The 23,335-nt window shown below is 42.0% G+C and overlaps 1 protein-coding gene across 2 annotated transcripts in view; it reads left to right on the top strand.

The window, feature by feature from the left end:
• The first annotated feature begins 453 nt into the window (after positions 1-453).
• LOC121552095 (A-kinase anchor protein 12) overlaps positions 454-23,335 on the top strand; it is a 104,779-nt gene continuing 81,897 nt past the window's right edge. The window contains exon 1 of one of the 2 annotated variants that reach the window (XM_041864822.1): positions 454-709. In XM_041864822.1, the coding sequence (XP_041720756.1) occupies positions 593-709 (117 nt within the window). In that variant the 5' untranslated portion in view covers positions 454-592. The remainder of the gene's footprint in view (positions 710-23,335) is intronic. The other variant, XM_041864821.1, reaches the window with a different exon arrangement.

Genomic DNA, 23,335 nt, shown 5'->3' with positions numbered 1-23,335 from the left:
GGAACAAAAGTAGTCCAATAGGATTCTGATAGTGAGAATCATATATGGTTCAATAGGATTACTTTTGATTTCCAATCAGGAAAAAAATTGTCCAATAGGATTCCATTTCGATTCTGATACAGGTGACACAAAATAATATAGGACTTCGACAATCCTATAGGATCCAATATGATTACTTTTTATTTCCAATACTTGCAAAAAAACTGGACCAACGCTATTGTACTTAGGCATAATTAATAAATATGGTACAGTACAGTAGGGAAAATTAGAATAAAGATGCTCTTCCCCTCTGCTCTGAAAAAACGCGCTCTGTGTGCAGGTAGAACGTCACATTGACATGATGCTGCTGCCAAAGCAAGTGATGCTGCAAGGCGTGCTGAGGCCTGGTCCATCTAATAGCGAGGGGAGGAGCGGGGTCCTAAAACATTTCGCTGCCACTCACGTTTCATCACTTGAGAGCTCGACTACCCCGGAGCGGTCCTGCGTGGATGCATACTTGCTGTCGCTGACTACATTCTTTTTTTTTTGTCGCGTTTGCCGTGGTTTCCGGACGAGCAGGAGCCAAATAGGACAAATAAGTGAGATTTGCGCCATGGGAGCACAGACCTCAGCGCAACGGGACGGGAAGAGCCAAGAGGATGCGTCAGCCGAGAATCTGAGCTCAGAGGTGAACGCGATTTCAGAGGGAGATAGGTTTGTCGAAGCCAAGGTAAAAAATTATACCCAGTAACGGCCACTTTACAGCTGACAATGTCAATGACTACTACCCTCAGGCTTAGCCTACCCCCCAGGTTTATGTTTTAACGTTTGTTTTCATAGATAAACAAAGTATAAACTATTGGGCATCAATGTTAAATATTTTTGAGAAATCATAAACTAAGGCTGCTGCGATGCAGTGCCACTTTTTTTTGCTGAGTAATGCAATGAGGTGTCTGTGCCTGCAGCAGTTACCATGTCTATAGTAGGCTGCAGTAGCAGACTAAACTCCACTCCCGCAGTAATAACAACGCCAACCGTGGTCTGCCCTGGTCACGATTTACGGCTCAATACCATGGGCTCACGACATCAACAGTCCCTGTGAGCGTTTCAATACCCTATAGCAGCCTAGCCTACAGCAATAATAAAACATGTATAGATGTTTAACATACATGGATTTGCTGATGATAATGGAGAATGATAAGAAGAAGAATAAAATAGAGATGTATTAAACATTTATAATAATATTCATAACAAACATGCAGTCATAATACTGGCTACAATATTTTGTAGCTTGAAATGAATGGCACTCCCCAAGTTGATTGACAGCTGCTTGTCTTGTCTTGGTCTTCAGATTTAGCCTACACATCTAGATAGTTTCCTGCACTTTTTGAAAAATATTAAAAGATACCCTAGACAAAATGATGAAAATCATAAAAAAAGGTGTTTGCTAGTCCCATGTTAGTATGTAGGGTGCATAACTGCCACATCTATGTTATATTGCGAACCCTGAACAATGGATCATGTTGACAACAACAAGGTCCATATGACTGACACTGATTTTGCTGTGGTGGACAGTGCAGCACCCCAGACTCAGTAGCACTGGGAAGGCTTTTCTCAATTTGCACCATTAATTTGCACAAATTAACAAGACACAACAAATGTCCAAGGGGGTGCCTGGCTGGTTCTGACATAAGATCCAGATGCTCCGACGCACGCTCGCATGCACACACACACACACCTTCATTTAATTAAGCATAACAATCATTGTTTTACTTTGGCTGGTGTTCTAGAAGCCAGGCGTGGCACAGTGTGTGTCCAACATAATACACTCTGCAGCTGGGAGCTGTGGATAGGCATCAGTGATGTTTTTTTCTACTGGAAGATAAGATGAGATAGGTCCACTGACTCCAGATGGGTTGTGGATATATTGCTTCTGTAGGCTATGTGTGAATAATACAGCTTTAGGAGGACTTCAGCTAATGGCTTGGTACATTTGGCCACCTGCTGTTTTTGAAGCACCATTAAACATATTGCATTTATTGACCTTTCAGTAGGCAGAAGGTCAAGTTGATCTTTATTCAGTCGTATTTTAAAGGTCAACAGCTACATCAAAGAGTATTGAAATATTACCCTTCAGTGCTAAACAGCAAATTAATAGTACATATTAGAGACTTTCAAATTTCAATTTTCCTTATAATTTGATAAAGCTGTATAGCACAAACTAAGCATTCATTCAACCTTGTTTTTCTGTGTGCTATGTTTGCTCCTGATGTCATGGTGCGTAGAGCGTGGCTGTTATTTTCCTACCAGATTTACATCACCTGTGGGCTCGGGATCTTATGTTTAGTGGTGGGGAGTCGACTCCAAAAAAATTGATTCCTCGACTCCTTGCCCGTCGACTCCCGGTGTCGACTTGCATTTCTGGGTGTCAAGCATCAATTCCGCTAGGAATCGACTCCTCGACTCCTAAGAATCTGTATTTTTGCAACGGAGGAAACTATTTGCCGTAGGCTACTTTGAGAACACAAACTATTGCATCTTTCACAGCAAAGAAAGAGTGAGCTAGCGAGGGAGAGAGAGATGGGAGGGGCACAGCCAGGCATAGATAGGCATGTCGGTCACCAGGCAGACAGTCAGAACCGTGCATCGGTAATCAAAAGATGTAGGCTGTAGGCTATCGCAATGCTGTATTTCGCCATTTCTTGGCATGCAATGTCTTGTGGAAGTTCAGTAAAGTAGGGGCTATCAATGAGTAGGCTGAGCTATTCTACACGCAAGAGACCGAAGACCAAACACACACTAGCATTTTTTATAGCAAAGAGAAAGAGGAGCAGGCAAGCCAGCGAGGGGGAGAGAGGATCGGGGCAGGCAGGCAGACAGACAATCAGAACCGTGCACATAGGCTATTTAAGTGATAATGCCCTCGAAGCCGGTGTTTGTTGGATATATTAGCAATATATCCAACAAACACCGGCTTCGAGGGCATTATCACTTTTATACAACGGGTTACCAACATATTCAAATAATGATTGACATATTTTCATACTATTTCATCCTACCACAAGATATAGTCCCGACACAAATCTAGGGTTGCTAGAGACGTGACCCAGTCGTTCTGTATCTATAGATGCGACCCAGTTGTTCATTCTAAATGTTCCATTGCCATACTGGCTGGCAATGTTCTTATCCCTTGCTTGCTAGCTAGCAAACTACGGCTAACTTTCAGTCACGTCAAAAGGTTCTGCTAGAATAACAGCAAAGTAGCTGTGTTTGCTTTTGTTTAAGCTGTTTTCTAGTGACATTTATTTGGATACATCCATAACAATGAGCTAATGAGGCACGATTTCGCCTGGCATAGAGAATGTGTTCACTCATCAGGACACTGTTGTTCAGAGGAGCTAGCCAACAACACAGTTACAGTAACACAACCACTTCAAACTGAAGCTGGAAAGACTGTAAACTAGCTGTGTTTCGTCCTACAGCCAATTCAGTTGAATCAAAAGAATTTGCAAAAAACTATCAGATTTGTATAGAAACATGGCTGAGATGCAAAGAAAATACACGGAAAGGGGGTACAAAAAATGTCAGGTCAATACTTCTGTTGAGAAAATCCCAAACAAATTGAGACATGATCTCTTTCAAGGACCGCCTCGCAAAAAGAAGCATTCTTAAATTCTTTCTACGGGCTATTCAAAGTACTCTGAACAAATCAAGGGAATCGTTCACAAACATTAGCACATTCTAAGATCCGATGACCGTATCGGTAATGTGTTTTTGGACCCTCCCTTGGTCATATTCTCGCGGGGCAGAAATCTCAGAGATGAATTGGTAAATTCTGATTTCCTACCCCAAAATACCCCAGCACAACGTCACCTTGCGCCTCTACCAGATGGAAACTACAAGTGTAATGGCTCCGCTCAATGCAATGGCACTTACAAATGTAGATCCTTCAATTACCCCCAAACAGAGAAACAGATCCCAATCAAAGGTGTTACCACGTGCACCCCTAAGGCTGTTATTTATCTTATAACTTGTGGTAAAAATGATGTAAGCAAAACGAAGCGCAAACTAAAAGTAAGTATCTCTGAGCTTCGTAGCACCGTTAGGTGCAAAAACTCAACGTACCCAGTTGGGTCCCACTTTTTGGAAACAAACCACTCTATTTCGTCCTTTCTCTATATCGGCATCGAACACGTCATCCTCCCTAGGAGAGGGGGTGACCTTGACAATTTATTGTTACAACAAGAGGCAGCCTGGATCTTTCATTTAAAGACCCTTGCTCCCTTCGGTCTCAACGTAGACTTTGATCTGAAGCCATTCTTGTGGTTATTGTGTTTTTGCTATCCATTGTAAATAATGTTTGTAGGCCTATGTAGCCACATTTGATCTTATGTAATCCATTCATGCTTTTTTTTAAATGTTCTATTTATATCTGTAAATTGACCAATGAAATCAAGCCGCAGCCAGCCATGATTACAGACACCTGTGTGTGTCCTTTCACTCTGTATAAACTAGTGACCCGCAGTGTTTGTCGTTATACCCTGATTAAGACAGCTTGGCTGTCGAAAATGTTGGTTATACAATTATTGCATCTGAGCTCCGTGCTGCTCTCCTTTTCTTTTTGAAGTGTTACTTAATCCATACCTACAGTCCTGATTTGATTAAACCCTAATTGCAGTTTTTAGAGGAGATCAATTGGGACATTTCTGCCCACGTCATCAGTGAGACTCCTCTAACGCAGTTCCATAGTTCTGTTGTTTATGGAGGGTGATGTACAGTTGTAGTGTGTTTGTAGTTTCTCATCATATTTGTGTTTAGTAGGCTTGGGCGGTATCCAGATTGTCATACCTTCATACCAACCAATCTTATTTCCCTCATGAAAATGCAAATCAATTTATAACATTTTTGACATGCGTTTTTCTGGATTTTTTGTTGTTGTTATTCTGTCTCTCACTGTTCAAATAAACCTACCATTAAAATTATAGACTGATCATGTCTTTGTCAGTGGGCAAACGTACAAAATCAGCAGGGGATCAAATACTTTTTTCCCTCACTGTAACTAGAAAAATCCTACTCACAGTTTGCTGCACACACAATTCATATATTAGACAGCAATTTTCTTGATCCAGGAGGGGATTCTCTGCTGTTACCAAGCGAAACTTGGTTTTGAAAGAAGCTAACCACTTAGCTAAATAGCTAACTAGTTGCTAAATTTGCAACCCAAATGCAAAACTGCAGAGGATTTAGCACATTTAGACAGTTAACTTATTAGTTATAAGATATCTAGCTGGCAAACATTTGGTTGTCAGTTCCATACCGTAACTAGATCACCTAGATCACCTGGCTACACAACAGTGAGTGTCTCACAAGCCTCTGGTCTCTCGTCGTTGTGTGCTTGTAAACAAACACCACATGACTGGGGACTACCGGTAAGCTTCATAATGAAAAATTATGTCACAGTTGAAATGAAAAACACGCTCTTCTTTATCTCGTAACATATTGCACAAGTTGACTGCAGGTATTTACTTAAAAAGTAGCTACAAATATTCACATTTATTTTTAAAAAAAACTTCAAAAAAATAGTTTCAATGGTATTGACAGTATTGAAAAACCATCCCGTGGCTTTTTCCAAATATCCCGGTATACGGTATATACGGTATACCATCCAAGCCTAGTGTTTAGGTGTTTTTGTGAAATTGGTTGTGCATTGATCAAGATTACGAGAGAGAGCACTGACGACAGCATGACGCGACGTTGTGATGTGTGTTTGTTGTTTTCTCTACCTTGCTCTGTCTATCTCCTGCACTGTGCACTGTTCTCTACGCACTTCATAAAATGAAAACTATTTGACTTATTTGATATTATTGCATTTTGCAAACAGCATCCTTTCCTGTTCTTTCAGTATCGTGTTTGAAACTCTGGTGCGGTTTTGTAGACATGGAACAGGTCGATATCGAGTGAGATGTTGTTTGTCAGGAGGTCTCTCTCTCTCTCTCTCTCTCTCTCTCTCTCTCTCTCTCTCTCTCTCTCTCTCTCTCTCTCTCTCTCTCTCTCTCTCTCTCTCTCTCTCTCTCTCTCTCTCTCTCTCTCTCTCTCTCTCTCTCTCTCTCTCTCTCTCTCTCTCTCTCTCTCTCTCTCTCTCTCTCTCTCTCTCTCTCTCTCTCTCTCTCTCTCTCTCTCTCTCTCTCTCTCTCTCTCTCTCTCTCTCTCTCTCTCTCTCTCTCTCTCTCTCTCTCTCTCTCTCTCTCTCTCTCTCTCTCTCTCTCTCTCTCTCTCTCTCTCTCTCTCTCTCTCTCTCTCTCTCTCTCTCTCTCTCTCTCTCTCTCTCTCTCTCTCTCTCTCTCTCTCTCTCTCTCTCTCTCTCTCTCTCTCTCTCTCTCTCTCTCTCTCTCTCTCTCTCTCTCTCTCTCTCTCTCTCTCATCATCTCAGACGCCCAGAGCCTCTCCTCTCCAAATATAAACCCACCCCCCGTCACCACACGCACCACCATGCACTCATCACTCTCCTTCACCCCCTCTCATATCTCTCACCCATTCTCTCTGTTCCTCTCTCTCTCTTTTTTTTTCTCTCTCCTTTTCTCTCATGCTACCACTGACTCCCTCTTCCATAAATTTTTCATCTTCCGGGTTCTGATGCAGCACTAACTGTTCTGGTGTGCTGCGGGTATGATGTAAGGGTGTGTGTGGCACGGTTGAAAGTTAGTCTTTTGTGTATGTGTGTTTCATAGTTGGTGTGTGTGGTGGGGATGTCTAAAGGACAAACAATTATTCATAACTCAGTAGGGTCCCTCCCATCATGCTGTTGTGTTGTGTGTAGGGGCATGGCGGATGTGTCCCTCTCCCTCCTTCCTTCCATACCTCCCTCCATCCACTGTAAAGTCTTTGGGATTTACTGTATTGATCAAACATCTATCAGCCAACCTGTCATTGGATCTGTCCCTGAGGGAGCGTGAGTGTAAATCCTGCAGCCTTGGGAAGTGTACAGAGGGATGGGGATGGGGAGACTCCCACACTACAGAATAGCTGACTGTGGTTATGCTTTTTGCTGAGCGACAGAAATGGATAGCCTACTCTCTGATATAATATCGTATCTGTCTAGGGCTGGTACACAGTACACAGGGCTGGAGGGTTGAAACGATCTCTGTTTGGATATGAACATCTGACACGTTTCTTTTTTATTACATTTTTTGAGGGGGCGGGGGGGTAGATCAGCTTTTAAATATTGCAGATAGATTGTGGTTTCTATCAATGTAATTGTTTGCATAATTTTCAATCCCCACTTTTCTATTTTAAAATATATTTTCCTTCTTTCTTATTTTCCCCTGACCCTACCACCCCTCCCCTAATTGGAGTAAACTAATGGATCAACACGACTTCTACTTCCAACTTATACATTACATTATACATTATCCCTCTTTTCCTTAAGTCCCACCCTTCCGTCATCCTTAACCCCTCCCATCTATTTCTGAAAACCATCCAGTTTTGATTTCTACTTGCCATATATTTTTCAACTGTGCTGTGATGTTTCACAAAAGTTCTTAACCATTCTATTCTCATTGTTTCTACAGATTCTAAATTACTAAGAGTATTATTAGATTATTGATATGATTTACTATGGCTTTTCAAATCTCCCATCAGTGCTATTTGCAGAGTTAGTTTTAGGTAAATGTTGCGATTTTTCAGCCATTCCTGAACTTGTGACCAAAAACAAGCTACATATGGGCAGTAAAAAATCTGCAGAGCTGGGATGAATGTATCCCCCATATACATAACATTATATTGGTTGCAAGAATTTGGTATAATAATTAAAATTGAAAAAAACTAACTCCTGTTTTACTGTACTCTAGGTAGTTATTACTGGTTGTTTACACTAGTTATTACCATGGAGTCTGAGATTATGGCGTTAGGGAAGATCATGGCATTTGCTTTAAGGGCTGTTTACCAATAACATTGCCAAGCCTGGTTGTAGCTTTGCTGATTTTTCCTGTTTCAGTTTTCTCTGTTGAATTGATGTCTAAAATAATCAGAGATATGAAGAGAATCAGGTCGTCACTCAGGGCTCATGGTTGTCTTATGAGACAATTAGAGGTGCGGTTTCCCCTTTAGAGCTCTAATATACAGTAGTAGCCACCAATCCTGGTCCTGGAGGGAGGCAGGGTCAGGGTGGGCAAGTTTTTGTTGTGTGACAGTAGGCGGGTTTCAAGACTGAATAGCACCCCTGCCCTATGTGTCCTTATTTGTACCTAGTCGTTACGTAAGACCCTCTTGAATGAAACAGTGACTTAGTTGAGGGTAGAAACGCTGCTAAATGTGTCAGTGTAGGTGGACTGAAATAAGAACCCTGTCTTCCTTACAGCTGACATCTGTAAAGTAATGACGTTAGGACGAGCACAAAGTCAAGTAGCAGCATGTGAGAAGCAACTTTTGTTTGTGATTTTGTATCTTTTTAAGGGTTGAAATTGAATCAGGGAGGACTGGCGACTGGCTGGTGAACCTGCTTAGTACCTGTCTCTGCTTTTATTTTGCCTAATGTTCCCTCTGGCCTGGCGTATGTAGCGCTGAAGGAACGGTGTGTGCCCCTGCCACGCTGGAACAATGGCAGATTGTTCTCCCAAACTGCTCCTTATTGGACAGTGAGACTCATACATACTCAAGGATGAGGGCTCTTTGTTTATATTCAGAGTTGATCTGCGGTTAACAATGTTTTTCTCTAAATCTCCGAGGAGATGTGGTTCACAAAAATAGTCACCCATCCACACTACTCTCATGCTTGTTCACGTTGCTCGTTCACTCTGCTCATTTGTTGGTGAATGAATGCTCCTGCTACCTGTCTCTCCCTAACTTGTTGACCGGTGTTTTGGCTTACTGCCCTGCAATTTACTGCCTGTATGCACAGCACAAACTTGCGAGTAGGTCATTTCCCGCCGTATAGTGTATGTGCAGATTTATGGTCATTCCGCAGTCTGCATTGGCCATACAACATTTACTGCGATGCGGCCTCTGCAGAAGTCAGGGCAATTATACTTCTTGCGCTTCGCGGAGCATGACAGAGCTGTTGTGACGGAAGTTGTCAAGGAAGTGAGTTTGTGTTTATACAGCAAGTAGCGTCCCCACCTACCGTCAACCAATCATGTCAATACGGAGCTATGCCAAGCCTCCCAAAGGGATCCGCACAGCTCCATATAGCTTCGTATTGTTAAACAATTTGAGAGGCGCACAGTAGGGTTGGGTGGTATCCAGATTTTCATATCGTCATACCGTCCTTCTCTCATCCCGGGATTTACGATATTACCGGCTTAGTACACAATGGGGCGCAAAAAAGCCCATTGGGCGTCTATTACCAGAATGCTAACAACATTAGCACAAGTAATAGTGAATTTCCATGGAGACTGCTAGCTAAATATGCAAACAAGCGCAAATAAAAAATATATAATTGCAAAAACAGGCAGTGCTCATAAAGTTATACATATATAGGTAGGCGTTACAGAATGTAATTTCAGGTGACATTTACAAGCGAATGTGAATGAGAGAAATTGTGCAAATTAACAGTACTGGCTCTGTGTCTGTGTAGAGTCTGGACTCACTAGGGCAACGGGCCTAGTGAGTTATCTGTCTAGCTGCCACTGCCTCTGCTCTGAGAAGATGGGGGAGGGGCAGACGGGCCGAGAACAGGGAGGAGAAAAAACGCAAGGAAATCGAAAGATAGCAGTGGCAGCTGCACAGATAACTCATCCAAAGGGCTTTGACTTTTCAAACATGGCAGAAAGCCAACACAATAAGATGACCCATCACCGTGTTAATTCAGCTACTTACTTAGATTTACATTTACATTTTAGTCATTTAGCAGACGCTCTTATCCAGAGCGACTTACAGTTAGTGAATACATATATATATTTTTTTATACTGGCCCCCCGTGGGAAGCGAACCCACAACCCTGGCGTTGCAAACGCCATGCTCTATCAACTGAGCTACATCCCTGCCGGCCATTCCCTCCCCTACCCTGGACGACGCTGGGCCAATTGTGCGCCGCCCATGAGTCTCCCGGTCACGGCCTGCTGCGACAGAGCCTGGATTCGAACCAGGATCTAGTGGCACAGTTAGAACTGTGATGCAGTGCCTTAGACCACTGCGCTAACTTACTTAGATAACTAGCAAGTTAAACTTATGGGTCGCGGTAACGCAGAATTCTTCGTTTTATATTCTTCGAAATATCTTGCTGCATTTTGTAAATGCAGATCTAAAATGTTTCTTCTTGTAATTTCTGCTCGGCATCAGACTAGTTTTGTGCTTCAGTTGCACTTCTCCACTCAGATGAGAATTCACCAAAGGGCATTCTATCAGCAGACAGCGCTCTGACTGATGTGTAGATAATTTTCTTCTGTACTTTTGTCGGTATAGCCAGCCTACTTTTCTCAGGTAAAATGCAAGATTAACTTATTTCCAAATACCCCAGTATACCGCCCAAGCCTAGCACATGGCATCGCTGTACGGAGCTCAATTTGCCCTCCGCAAGCCAATGGAGGCTCCGCAATTGCGTCACACCCTCCGTATGGAGACTCTGGACTGCATACATGTTATTTTAATCGGCTTTAAGGGCACGAATGCCACCAGCCTGGCCGTATTCAAAAACCATCCCGATGATTTCGCAAATGTCCAAACATCTTTGGACAAACTCTTCCAAAGGAGATTACCTGGAAAACCAATCAAGGCGTAACAACAATCGATGGAATCGAAGACGTTAAAACTGAAACTTGGCATGACCAAAGCAAAGAAACTCCTGCAGATCACCTCAAAATGGACCCTAAACTCATAGAGATGCACAGGAATTGCATGTTTGTGCCAGATGGGCGGCCCAGATCTATAGTGATGAAACTGCTCAGGTACAAAGATAAGGAGGAGATCCTCAAGAGAGCCAAGTGCCTCATCATAACCTGGTAATGGCCACCTGACTATAGCTTATTACCTACTGTACAAATAATTGCAGAGAATAAAGTCGAACATTGAAAACATTATTTATTAAGTTTCTATTTGTTTCCATAGGCATCAATTACAATTCCTAAGAGTCTCGGGGGGTTACTACTAAAACCCATTGAAATGCATTGAATAACATATTCATAAATGGCAAAAAAAGACAGTCAAAAAATTAATAATACGGTTTTGAAGTGTCTGTCCGATATGTAGGAGATATAAGAAAGCTCAGGAAAATATATATATTTTTCACATATTGAACCCCTTTTTTGGGGTAGGCACAAAACTACCTCCATACTTCCAATGCAGTGTTTGGTTTTCGCCAGGCATAATGGGACCCATCTCGTCTAAAAAGTTGACTCAAGTTTGCCAAAAAACACCTGGATGATCATCAAGACTCTTGGAAGAACGTTCTATGGACAGATGATTCAAAAGTATAACTTTTTGGATGACATGGTTCCAGTAATGCCTGGCGAAAACCAAACACTGCATTCCACAGTAAGAACATCATACCAAAGGTCAAGCATGGTGGTGGTGGTGTGATGGTTTGGGGATGTTTTGCTGCCTCAGGACCTGGACGACTTGCCTTAATAGAAGGAACCATGAATTCTGCTCTGTATCAGAGAATTCTACAGGAGAATGTCAGACCATCCGTCTGTGAGCTGAAGCTGAAGCGCAGCTGGGTCATGCAGCAAGACAATTGCTAAAAAGCAACAAATTGGAAGTTTAGGAATGGCCTAGTCAAAGTCCAGACCTAATCCCAATTGAGATGTTGTGGCAGGACTTGAAACGAGCAGTTCATGCTTGAAAACCCACACGTCACTGAGTTAAAGCAGTTCTGCATGGAAGAGTGGGCCAGAATTCCCCCACAGTGACGTGAGAGACTGATCAACAACTACAGGAAGCATTTGGTTGGAGTCATTGCAGCTAAAGGTGGCACAACCAGTTATTGAGTGTAAGGGGGCAATTACTTTTTCACACATGATATTGGGTGTTGCATAACTTTGTTTATGAAATAAATGAAATAAATATGTAATTGTTGTGTTATTTGTTCACTTATGTTCCCTTTATCTAATATTAGGTTTTGGTTGAAGATCTGATAACATTCAGTATCACAAATATGCAAAAGTAGAGAAAATCGGAAAGGGGGCAAATACTTTTACATAGCACTGTAGGTTGAGAGCACAGTTAGAAAGAAATTGCATATAGAAGCAAACCGGATGGACATCATGAAAATGATCGGAGAGGTTGAGGGTAGAGGAAGTTCAGGAGTAAAAACAAACAAAATATAATTATTGTAAAATTGACTGTGTCCATAAAATGTATATAGTATATATAGGTTGGAAGTAGAGGCATAAGCGTTGTTGTTCACAAATGTACTACAACTAGGGGAGGGGTGGTGGGGTTGGAAAGTAATAAAGGGAAATATATTTTTTTAAAGGATATGTATATATACACTACCAGTCAAAAGTTTGGACACACCTACTCATTCAATGGTTTTTCTTTATTATTATTATTTTCTACATTGTAGAATAATAGTGAAGACATAAACTATGAAATAACACATATGGAATTATGCAGTAAACAAAAAAGTGTTAAGCAAGTACAAATATATTTAATATTTGAGATTCCTGTCCTGAGAAAGCTGTCATCAAGGCAAAGGGTGGCTATTTGAAGAATCTCAAATCTCAAATATGTTTTGATTTGTTTAACACTTTTTTGGTTACTAAATGATTCCATATGTGTTATTTTAATAGTTTTGATGTCTTCATTATTATTTTACAATGTAGAAAATAGTAAAAATAAAGAAAAACCATTGAATGAGTAGGTGTTCTAAAACGTTTCACCGGTAGCGTATTTATCAGTGTTATTGACCTCACAATAAGCCAGATTCGAGAAACGTACATTGTGGTGCTGAAATGTGAAGCCGTAGTCACAGCACAATCAATCGGAAATGGACAGCTCATGGTGCTGAAAGTAGGCAAATTCAAGTAGGCATAATTAATTTCAACCGTCTTAATTTTAATTAGACTAACAACCAGAGGGCTTTCTGATGGAGCCTATTTCTTCCTATTTAAGAAATAAGAGGTAGGCCTACCTGTTTGACAGACGAAATTAGGCTATAGGCTGCTATATCCATAGATTTGTCATCAATTCCTCCACACACCATGCGCTCTTTAAATGGCCTACCTCCGTGTCAGTGAAGGGCTGATAAATTAAAACCAAGACTCAATTGAGGGGGTATGAGAGAGTATACCATAGGCCTACCTTTTATTAAAGAAAATGGCAAAAAGCACAGGCCTACCCCTTGTTAGCTTAAGATTTAAAGAAAATAAAACGGATCTGATTATCAAAGTGATCCATAACATTTGACATTTTCACAGTGCTTTGGACCGCAATACTTTATTCTAGAAGCAAGCTGTAAAATAACCGGGAAAGATGTGACTCCAATGCATATGGGAATATCATTGTTTCGTTTCTTTAACATTTAGAGGCTGAGCTACAACCTTCTATAACTGAGGAGAAAAAAATTCTGTCACTATCAATTGATTAAGCTATTCACTTTCTGTACAGTAGAAGATGTTTAAACCCAGACAGCTTTAAGGGAAACATTTGTTACCTTCTGTCGTTGGTTAAGCCACGGAAGAAGAGTAGCCAGCAGTTAATGCTTGAAATTTTCATGTCAGGGTGGGAAGGTAGGCATAACTTTTAAAAGTACTGTACCATGCTCAGATTCCTAATGACATATCAGAGTTAATTATTTTCAAACAGGGACAGTTCTGTTGCAAACAAGACACACTGATTTGGCATTGGAGAAATAGGATGAGATTAACACATCAAATCAAATCAAATTGTATTTGTCACATGTGCTGAATACACTAGGTGTAGAACTTACAGTGAAATGCTTACTTACAAGACCTTAACCAACAATGCAGTTTTAAGAAAAAGTTTAAAAAATATATAAGTAAAAAAATATATTAAAAAGTATAATAATTAAAGAGCAGCCGTAAAATAACAGTAGCGACGCTATATACAGGGGGTACCGGTACAGAGTCAAGGTGCGGGGGCACAGGTTAGTTGAGGTAGTCGAGGTAAAAGTGACTATGCATAGATACAGTGGGGAAAAAAAGTATTTAGTCAGCCACCAATTGTGCAAGTTCTCCCACTTAAAAAGACGAGAGAGGCCTGTAATTTTCATCATAGGTACACGTCAACTATGACAGACATATTGAGAAAAAAATTCCAGAAAATCACATTGTAGGATTTTTAATGAATTTATTTGCAAATTATGGTGGAAAATAAGTATTTGGTCAATGCCTGGTGGCGTAGTGTGTTACTGATGGTAGGCTTTGTTACTTTGGTCCCAGCTCTCTGCAGGTCATTCACTAGGTCCCCCCGTGTGGTTCTGGGATTTTTGCTCACCGTTCATGTGATCATTTTGACCCCACGGGGTGAGATCTTGCGTGGTGCCCCAGATCGAGGGAGATTATCAGTGGTCTTGTATGTCTTCCATTTCCTAATAATTGCTCCCACAGTTGATTTCTTCAAACCAAGCTGCTTACCTATTGCAGATTCAGTCTTCCCAGCCTGGTGCAGGTCTACAATTTTGTTTCTGGTGTCCTTTGACAGCTCTTTGGTCTTGGCCATAGTGGAGTTTGGAGTGTGACTGTTTGAGGTTGTGGACAGGTGTCTTTTATACTGATAACAAGTTCAAACAGGTGCCATTAATACAGGTAATGAGTGGAGGACAGAGGAGCCTCTTAAAGAAGAAGTTACAGGTCTGTGAGAGACAGAAATCTTGCTTGTTTGTAGGTGACCAAATACTTATTTTCCACCATAATTTGCAAATAAATTCATTAAAAATCCTACAATGTGATTTTCTGGAATTGTTTTTCTCAATTTGTCTGTCATAGTTGACGTGTACCTATGATGAAAATTACAGGCCTCTCTCATCTTTTTAAGTGGGAGAACTTGCACAATTGATGGCTGACTAAATACTTTTTTCCCCCACTGTAATAAACAAAGAGTAGCAGCAGCGTAAAAGGGGGCGGTGGGGGGTGGGATGACGACGGCAATGCAGATGTTCAGGAGTCTTATGGCTTGGGGGTAGACGCTGTTAAGAAGCCTTTTGGACCTAGACTTGACGCTCCGGTACCGCTTGCCGTGCGGTAGCAAAGAGAACAGTCTATGACTAGGGTGGCTGGAGTCTTTGACAATTTTTAGGGCCTTCCTCTGACACCGCCTGGTATAGAGGTCCTGGATGGCAGGAAGCTTGGGCCCATGTACTGGGCCGTACGCAGTTGCCATACCAGGCGGTGATGCAACCAGTCAGGATGCTCTCGATGGTGCAGCTGTATAACTTTTTGAGGATCTGAGGACCCATGCCAAATCTTTTCCGTCTCCTGAGGGGGAATAGACTTTGTCGTGCCCTCTTCACGACTGTCTTGGTGTGTTTGGACCATGATAGTTTGTTGGTGATGTGGACACCAAGGAACTTGAAGCTCTCAACCTGCTCCATTACAGCCCCGTCGATGAGAATGGGGGCGTGCTCGGTCATCCTTTTCCTGTTGTCCACAATCATCTTATTTTTCTTGATCACGTTGAGGGAGAGGTTGTTATCCTGGCACCACACAGCCAGGTCTCTGACCTCCTCCCTATAGGCTGTCTCATCGTTGTCGGTGATCATGCCTACCACTGTTGTGTCGTCGGCAAACATAGGCCTATCTCTCTGACCATTCCTAGCCTGTAATTTTGGTATTTTGTGTGTTATTAATAAAGATTATACTAATATGTAAAATGACTTAGAATTGCATGAAATGTTTAGAAAAGGCAGTTTTTTCTCTGACCTGCAAATACGATGATAGATTCATGCAATGCCTTTAATATAAAGGAGAATTTTCCACCCTTACAACCTTCTGGCCCACAGCCCTGTGTGCTTTCAAAATTCCTGCGTTGCCATGTAATACTTACAGGGCGAGGAACAGTTTCTAAAACTGCATATCTAAGACTCTGGTCTGTCCCAAGAAGTGAGGGTAAATGGTAGACATGTTCTCTGCTATCCACTTTATTTTAATTATTATTTTGGGTATAGGTCTGGTACTTCATTGTCCGCCTGTATTGATCATATTTTTACCACTATGGCTGAACATTGTTCCAAACCTGTATCAGTGCCACTCGGTTGTAGTGCTCATAACTTGGTTGTAGTAAATAGAAAAAGGCTGGCCCTAAGGTAATCTACCAACGGTCCTACCAGGGAATCAGGAATAATTTGTGGATGGATGAGGTTAGGAATGTGCAATGTCTAGAAGTTGTCATGCCCTGACTCAAGGGACTCGTATATGTTGAGTCAGGGTGTGTATGTTCTATGTTGTATATTTCTATGTTGATGTTCTAGTATGTCTATTTCTATGTTGGCCGGTGTGGTTCCCAATCAGAGGTAGCTGTCGCTAGTTGTCTCTGATTGGGGACTATACTTAGGCAACCTTTTGGCACTAGTTAGTTGTGTGATCTTGTTCCGTGTGAGGTATGTCGTTTGTCTACCTTGGACTTCACGTTTCGTTTCATTTGTTGTTTTGTCGTGGTGTTTATTCAATATAAATAAACATGTATGCATATCACGTTGCGCCTTGGTCCGTCCCGTCTATAAACGATCGTGACAGAAGTGTAGTGAGGATGATCCTGAAATGGCACTAAGTGTATTTATGAAACTATTTATGAGTATTGTTGATAAGCATGGCCCATTAAGAAAATTTACTGTGAGGTCAAACAGTGCCCCATGGATTGATGGTGAGCTAAGAAATCTAGCTAATGGTTCAACGTAATGATGCTAAAAAGGCAGCAGACAGATCTGGCAAAGTTATTGTTAATTAAGAAATCTAGTGACTGTGATGGAACATTTTGTCTTTGTGCTTTTCTAATAACCAATTTCTGTGTTCCATGTTTGTGCTTATGCAAGTGACTGATTGAATGAATCCTCACTATCAGTATCTACAATTTAGCAGTATGCCCAGAACCTTGTTTTTGAGAACGAAAGGATATCTCAGTTTCAAGGTCTCAGCTTGGATAGAAGAAGCCTCGTGAGGTATTGGTCTGTCACATGCATGAACCAGTATTGGTCGGTCACATGCATGAACCAAACATTAATGATTAATTAATTATGAATGATGAATAGGCTAAATCATGCCTATGTAACGTGTCAGTAAACAGTATATAAGAGATCTAACGGGGCTGCCCCAATGGAGCTCCTGACAGACGTGTACTATGGTGCTTCAAGTGTGTTGGAACCTCTCCAGTTAACTGTTAATAAACAATGATTCATTTAAGATTGACTTCAAGTGTCCAATGTGTAGAATTTCCACTACAATTTGGCATCAAGACGTGGATTATTGATTCTGCCTGCGGAGCTTTCCAGTGGGAGTCTGCGAGGAAAACTGGTCGCACATTTTGAAGCGTGAGGGAAATTCCCGTCTGACCAAAAGAGGACGAGGACCCGCCCAGACCAGACCCTTACTGTGAGCAGCCCAGGAGGAGACAAATCATTCGCGAACAATTGAAGGACATGTCTTATACATTTCAGTAAGTCAATTTAAATGAATTTGTATAAAAAAATACCAATCAAATTAAGGTGAGTAACATAGAAAGGTACCTATAGTCTTATAGGAGAAGGCTATTCACTAGTCTTATGAGAAGACTAGAGCGAGGGTGTAACGGTACCATGGAAAGCCCCGCTGATAGCTGTCTGTAGCCATTTATAAGAGAAGTGTCTACGTGGTCTGCAGCCACTACTAATAGCACGGGGTGTTATTATATATGTATGTTAAAGACACATATGGTGCATAGGAAGAAATGAACAGAGAATCGTTGAAGACACACATGGGATAAAAACTGAGATTACCGAGTGTGTTTGGGAATAGTACTAAGGGAATGTGGATGTGAAAGATATGTGAGTGTGGAAAGGACGTGTTAAGCTGATTGAAATTTGGATAATAAGCTGATTGATTGAAATGTTGACATTAAGCTGCTTCAAATTTGGATAATAAGCTGATTGAAATTTGGATAATAAGAGGATTGAAATTTAGCTATTAAGTACTGAGTGAATGAGAGCTGTCTGGGGACGAACTCCGGTGTGAAAGAGGTCTGAATGAATACCCCAACCAGTTCTGTGAGAACTGAGTTTTCCAGTTCTGTGTGAGCTGAGTTTTTTTAATCTATAATGTTATCTACAGTTCTGTTATGTAGGGGTTCCATCCACCACCGCCCATCGTAGTCTGGGACTACTAGAACAAGGTGTTATTGAGCACGGGGTGTTTTATATGTATAGGAAGTAGCGGCAAGAGAACCGTTGAAGATACATATGGTGCATAGGATGTAACGATAGAAAAGTCTACGTGGTCTGAACCACTGATAATAGCACAAGATGTTATTGTTATTTTAGGCATTTAGGAATCATTGAATATGCACATGGGGTGGTGTGATGTAAATACCTAAGTCCCCCACCGCCCGTCGGATCTAGAGGTAAAGGATAGCATGTCTCAGGATCTCAATTGAGGGTAACATGTCTCACAGGATAACATGTCTCATTAGTAACAAGGATAACATGATAACATGTCTCATTAGAGGATAACATGATAACACATCTCATTAGTAACGAGGTTATGTTTTCCCTTAAACCACTCAAGTGTTGCTTTAGCAGTATTGCTTAGGGTCATTGTCCTGCTGGAAGGTGAACCTCCGTCCCAGTCTCAAAACTCTGGAAGACTGAAACAGGTTTCCCTCAAGAATTTCCCTGTATTTAGCGCCATCCATCATTCCTTCAATTATGACCAGTTTCCCAGTCCCTGCTGATGAAAAACATCCCCACAGCATGATGCTGCCACCACCATGCTTCACTGTGGGGATGGTGTTCTCTGAGTGATGAGAGGTGTTGGGTTTGCACCAGACATACCGTTTTCCTTGATTACCAAAAAGCTCAATTTTAGTCTGATCTGACCAGAGTACCTTCTTCCATATGTTTGGAGAGTCTCCCACATGGCTTTTGGCGAACACCAAACGTGTTTGCTTATTTCTTTCTTTAAGCAATAGCTTTTTTTCTGGCCACTCTTCCGTAAAGCCCAGCTCTGTGGAGTGTACGGCTTAAAGTGGTCCTATGGACAGATACTCCAATCTCCGTTGTGGAGCTTTGCAGCGCCTTCGGGGTTATCTTTGGTCTCTTTGTTGCCTCTCTGATTAATGCCCTCCTTGCCTGGTCTGTGAGTTTTGATGGGCGGCCCTCTCTTGGCAGGTTTGTTGTGGTACCATATTCTTTCCATTTTTTTATAATGGATTTAATGGTGCTCCGTGGGATGTTCAAAGTTTCGGATATTTTTTTATAACCCAACCCTGATCTGTACTTCTCCACAACTTTGTCCCTGACCTGTTTGGAGAGCTCCTTGGTCTTCATGGTGCCGCTTGCTTGGTGGTACCCTTTGGTTAATGGTGTTGCTGACTCTGGGGCCTTTCAGAACAGGTGTATATATACTGAGATCATGTGACAGATCATGTGACACTTAGATTGCACACAGGTGGACTTTATTTAACTAAATATGTGACTTCTGAAGGTAATTGGTTGCACCAGATCTTATTTAGGGGCTTCATAGCAAAGGGGGTGAATACATATGCATACACCACTTTTCCGTTATTAATTTTTAATTTTTTTTTAAAACAAGTTATTTCTTTCATTCCACTTCACCAATTTGGAGTATTTTGTGTATGTCCATTACATGAAATCCAAATAAAAATCAATTTAAATTACAGGTTGTAAGGCAACAAAATAGGAAAAACGCCAAGGGGGATGAATACTTTTGCAAGGCACTCTATATTACTCTAGGTATTCCTCTTGTCCAGATGAGATAGGGCAGTGTGCAGTGCGATGGCAATTGCATCGTCTGTGGATCTATTGGGGCGGTATGCAAATTGAAGTGGGTCTTGGGTGTCAGGTAAGGTAGAGGTGATATGATACTTAACTAGCCTCTCAAAGCACTTCATGATCACTGAAGTGAGTGCTCCGGGGCGATAGTCATTCAGTTCAGTTAACTTTACTTTCTTGGGTACAGGAACAATGGTGGACATCTTGAAGCAAGTGGGGACAGCAGACTGGGATAGGGAGAGATTGAATATGTCCGTAAACACTCCAGCCAGCTTGTCTGCGCATGCTCTGAGGACACGGCTAGGGATGCTGTCTGGGCCGGCAGCCTTGCGAGGGTTAACATGCTAAAATGTCGTACTCACGTTGGCCACGGTGAACGAGAGCCCACAGTCCTTGGGAGTGGGCCGCATCGGTGGCACTGTGTTATCCTCAAAGCGGGCGAAGAAGGTGTTTAGCTTGTCAGTGAGTAAGATGTCGGTGTCCTCGACATGGCCGGTTTTCCCTTTGTAATCCGTGGTCTTACGTCTGAGCCGTTGAACTGCGACTCCACTTCGTCTCTGTACTGACATTTTGCCTGTTTGACTGCCTTACGGAGGGAATAACTAAACTGTTTGTATTCGACCATATTCCCAGTCATCTTGCCATGGTAAAATGCGGTGGTTCGCACTTTCAGTTTTGCGTGAATACTGCCATCTATTCACAGTTTCTGGTGTGGGTAGGTTTTAATAGTCACAGTGGGAACAACATCCCCTATACACTTCCTGATGAACTCAGTCACCGTGTCCGTGTATATGTCAATGTTATTCTCAGAGGCTACCCGGAACATATCCCAGTCCACGTGATCAAAACAATCTTGAAGCATGGATTCCGATATGTCAGACCAGTGTTGACCAGTGAGCATGGGTACTTCCTGTTTGAGTTTCTGCCTATAGGAAGGGAGGAGCAAAATGGAGTCGTGATCTGATTTGCCGAAGGGAGGGGTGGGGAGGGCCTTGTAGCCATCCTGGAAGGGGGAGTAACAGTGGTCGAGCGTTTTAGCAGTGCGAGTACTACAGTCATTGTGTTGATAGAACTTCGGTAGCGTTTTCCTCAAATTTGCTTTGTTAACATCCTCAGCTACAATAAATGCAGCCTCAGGATATGTGGTTTCCAGTTTGCACAAAGTCTAGTGTAGTTCCTTGAGGGCCGTCGTGGTATCGGTTTGAGGGGGTATATAGATGGCTGTGACTATAACCAAAGAGAATTCTCTTGGGAGGTAATACGGTCGGCATTTGATTGTGAGGACTTGAGTTTCTGTACGTTATCACAATCACACCATGAGTAGTTAATCATGAAATATACACCACCGCCTTTCTTCTTCCCATAGTTCTTTATTCCTGTCTGCGCGATGTATTGAGAACCCAGCTGGCTGTATGGACGGGGACAGTATATCCAGAGAGAGCCATGATTCTGTGAAACAGAGTATTTTACAGTCCCTGATGTCTCTCTGGAAGGAGATCCTCGCCCTGAGCTTGTCTACTTTATTGTCCAGAGACTGAACATTAGCGAGCAATATACTCGGAAGCGGTGGATGGTGTGCACGCCTCCTGAGCCGGACTAGAAGTCCACTCCCAATACCTCTTCTCCACCGGCGGCGTCTTGGAGCAGCCTCTGGGATAAGTTCAATTGCCCTGGGGGGGTACGAACAAAGGATCCAATTCGAGAAAGTAGTATTCATGGTTGAAATGCTGGTGAGTTACCTCCGCTCTGATATCCAAAAGTTATTTCCGGCTGTATGTAATAACACAAAAAACATTCTGTGCTAATAATGTAAGAAATAAAACACAAAAAAACAAAATACTGCATGGTTGCTTAGGAGCTAGAAGCAGAGCTGCCATGTCTGTCAGCGCCATCTTCCATTACCAGGTACAGATAGTCTTGACGGCAATTTGCTTAGAGTTACAGCCAACCACCAATTTTAATTGGTGCTTGGTGTGTTTGATGTGCCCAGAAATCTAGAAAGAGTCAAAGGTCATTCCACTACCTAAGGAAACAAATCTGCCTTCACTGATCCTAATAGTCATCCTGTAAGCTTGATGCCTGTGTTAAGATGTGTTAAGATTTGGCATGGGCCCTCAGATCCTCAAAAAGTTATACAGCTGCACCATTGAGAGCATCTTGAATGGCTGCATCACTGCTTGGTATGGCAACTGTTTGGCATCCGACCGCAAGGCGCTACAGAGGGTAGTGCGTACGGCGCAGTACATCACTCTGTACCAGTGGAGGCTCCTCCTCAGTGAATTTCATAAAAATAAAAATGTTAAAACATTGAAAAAGTTAAAATTTTTAGATAAAACTATACTAAATATATTCATGTCACCAAATAATTGATTAAAACACACTGCATTGCAATGAAGATCTACAGTAGCCTCAACATCACTCTGTAGGGTAGCACCATGGTGTAGCCGGAGCACAGCTAGCTTCCGTCCTCCTCTTTGGTACATTGACTTCAACACAAAACCTAGAAGGCTCTTGGTTCTCACCCCCTTCCATAGACTTACACAGTAATTATGACATCTTCCGGAGGACGTCCTCTAACCTATCAGAGCTCTTGCAGCATGAACTGACATGTTGTCCACCCAATCAAAGGATCAGAGAATGAATATAGTACTGAAAGCATAAGCTACAGCTAGCTAGCTGATGTGTTGTTCATTGAAGTCCACAAACGAAGGCAAGAGGTGAGAGGAGGAGAGTGCATAGAGGCTAGAATGAATACAACGTGGCTGCTATGTAAGTGAACTGTGTTTATGCGTGATCAGGGTTGTATTCATTCCGCCGATTCTGTTGAAAAAAACTTTCTTAAACGGAAGAAAACGAAACAGGGATAAAAATACCTGAATTTGTCCAATAGAAACTCGTTTGCAACTGTTGGACTAATAATTACACCCTAGATAAGCTAGATGCAGGCAAGAGAGTGCAAGGCGGTATTGCATGTGTCATTGTCTGTCCATGTGTCAATGTCTGTCATCTCAAAAATAATTCTCAACCCGTGTGCACCTGCATTGTAAACTTTCATTCATAGGCTAGGTTGTAACAACCTCATGATGGCTATAGGGAAAATGTGAGTATCATGTAGTAGCCTAAACCTATCGATCTTACATTGAACTGGGTGAATGGAATATGAATGACAGTCATCCAACATGCTATAATAGAAATAAGGCCATGCTAATGAAAAAATAATCGTCCTCCCTCATCATAAGCTGTCTTCAACCAGGATCTCAGCGATCACTGCCTTATTGCCTGCGTCCGTAACGGGTCCGCGGACAAACGACCACCCCTCATCACTATCAAATGCTCCCTAAAACACTTTAGTGAGCAGGCCTTCCTAATTGACATGGCCCAGGTATCCTGGATGGATATCGATCTCATTCCGTCAGTAGAGGATGCCTGGTTGTTCTTTAAAAGTAATTTCCTCACAATCTTAAATAATCATGCCCCATTAAA

The sequence above is a fragment of the Coregonus clupeaformis genome, chromosome 36, assembly GCF_020615455.1.
Source record: "Coregonus clupeaformis isolate EN_2021a chromosome 36, ASM2061545v1, whole genome shotgun sequence".
NCBI classification, from domain to species: domain Eukaryota; kingdom Metazoa; phylum Chordata; class Actinopteri; order Salmoniformes; family Salmonidae; genus Coregonus; species Coregonus clupeaformis.
The sequence above is the reverse complement of the archived record's forward strand: the minus strand, read 5'-3'. Positions and strand labels throughout refer to the sequence as shown.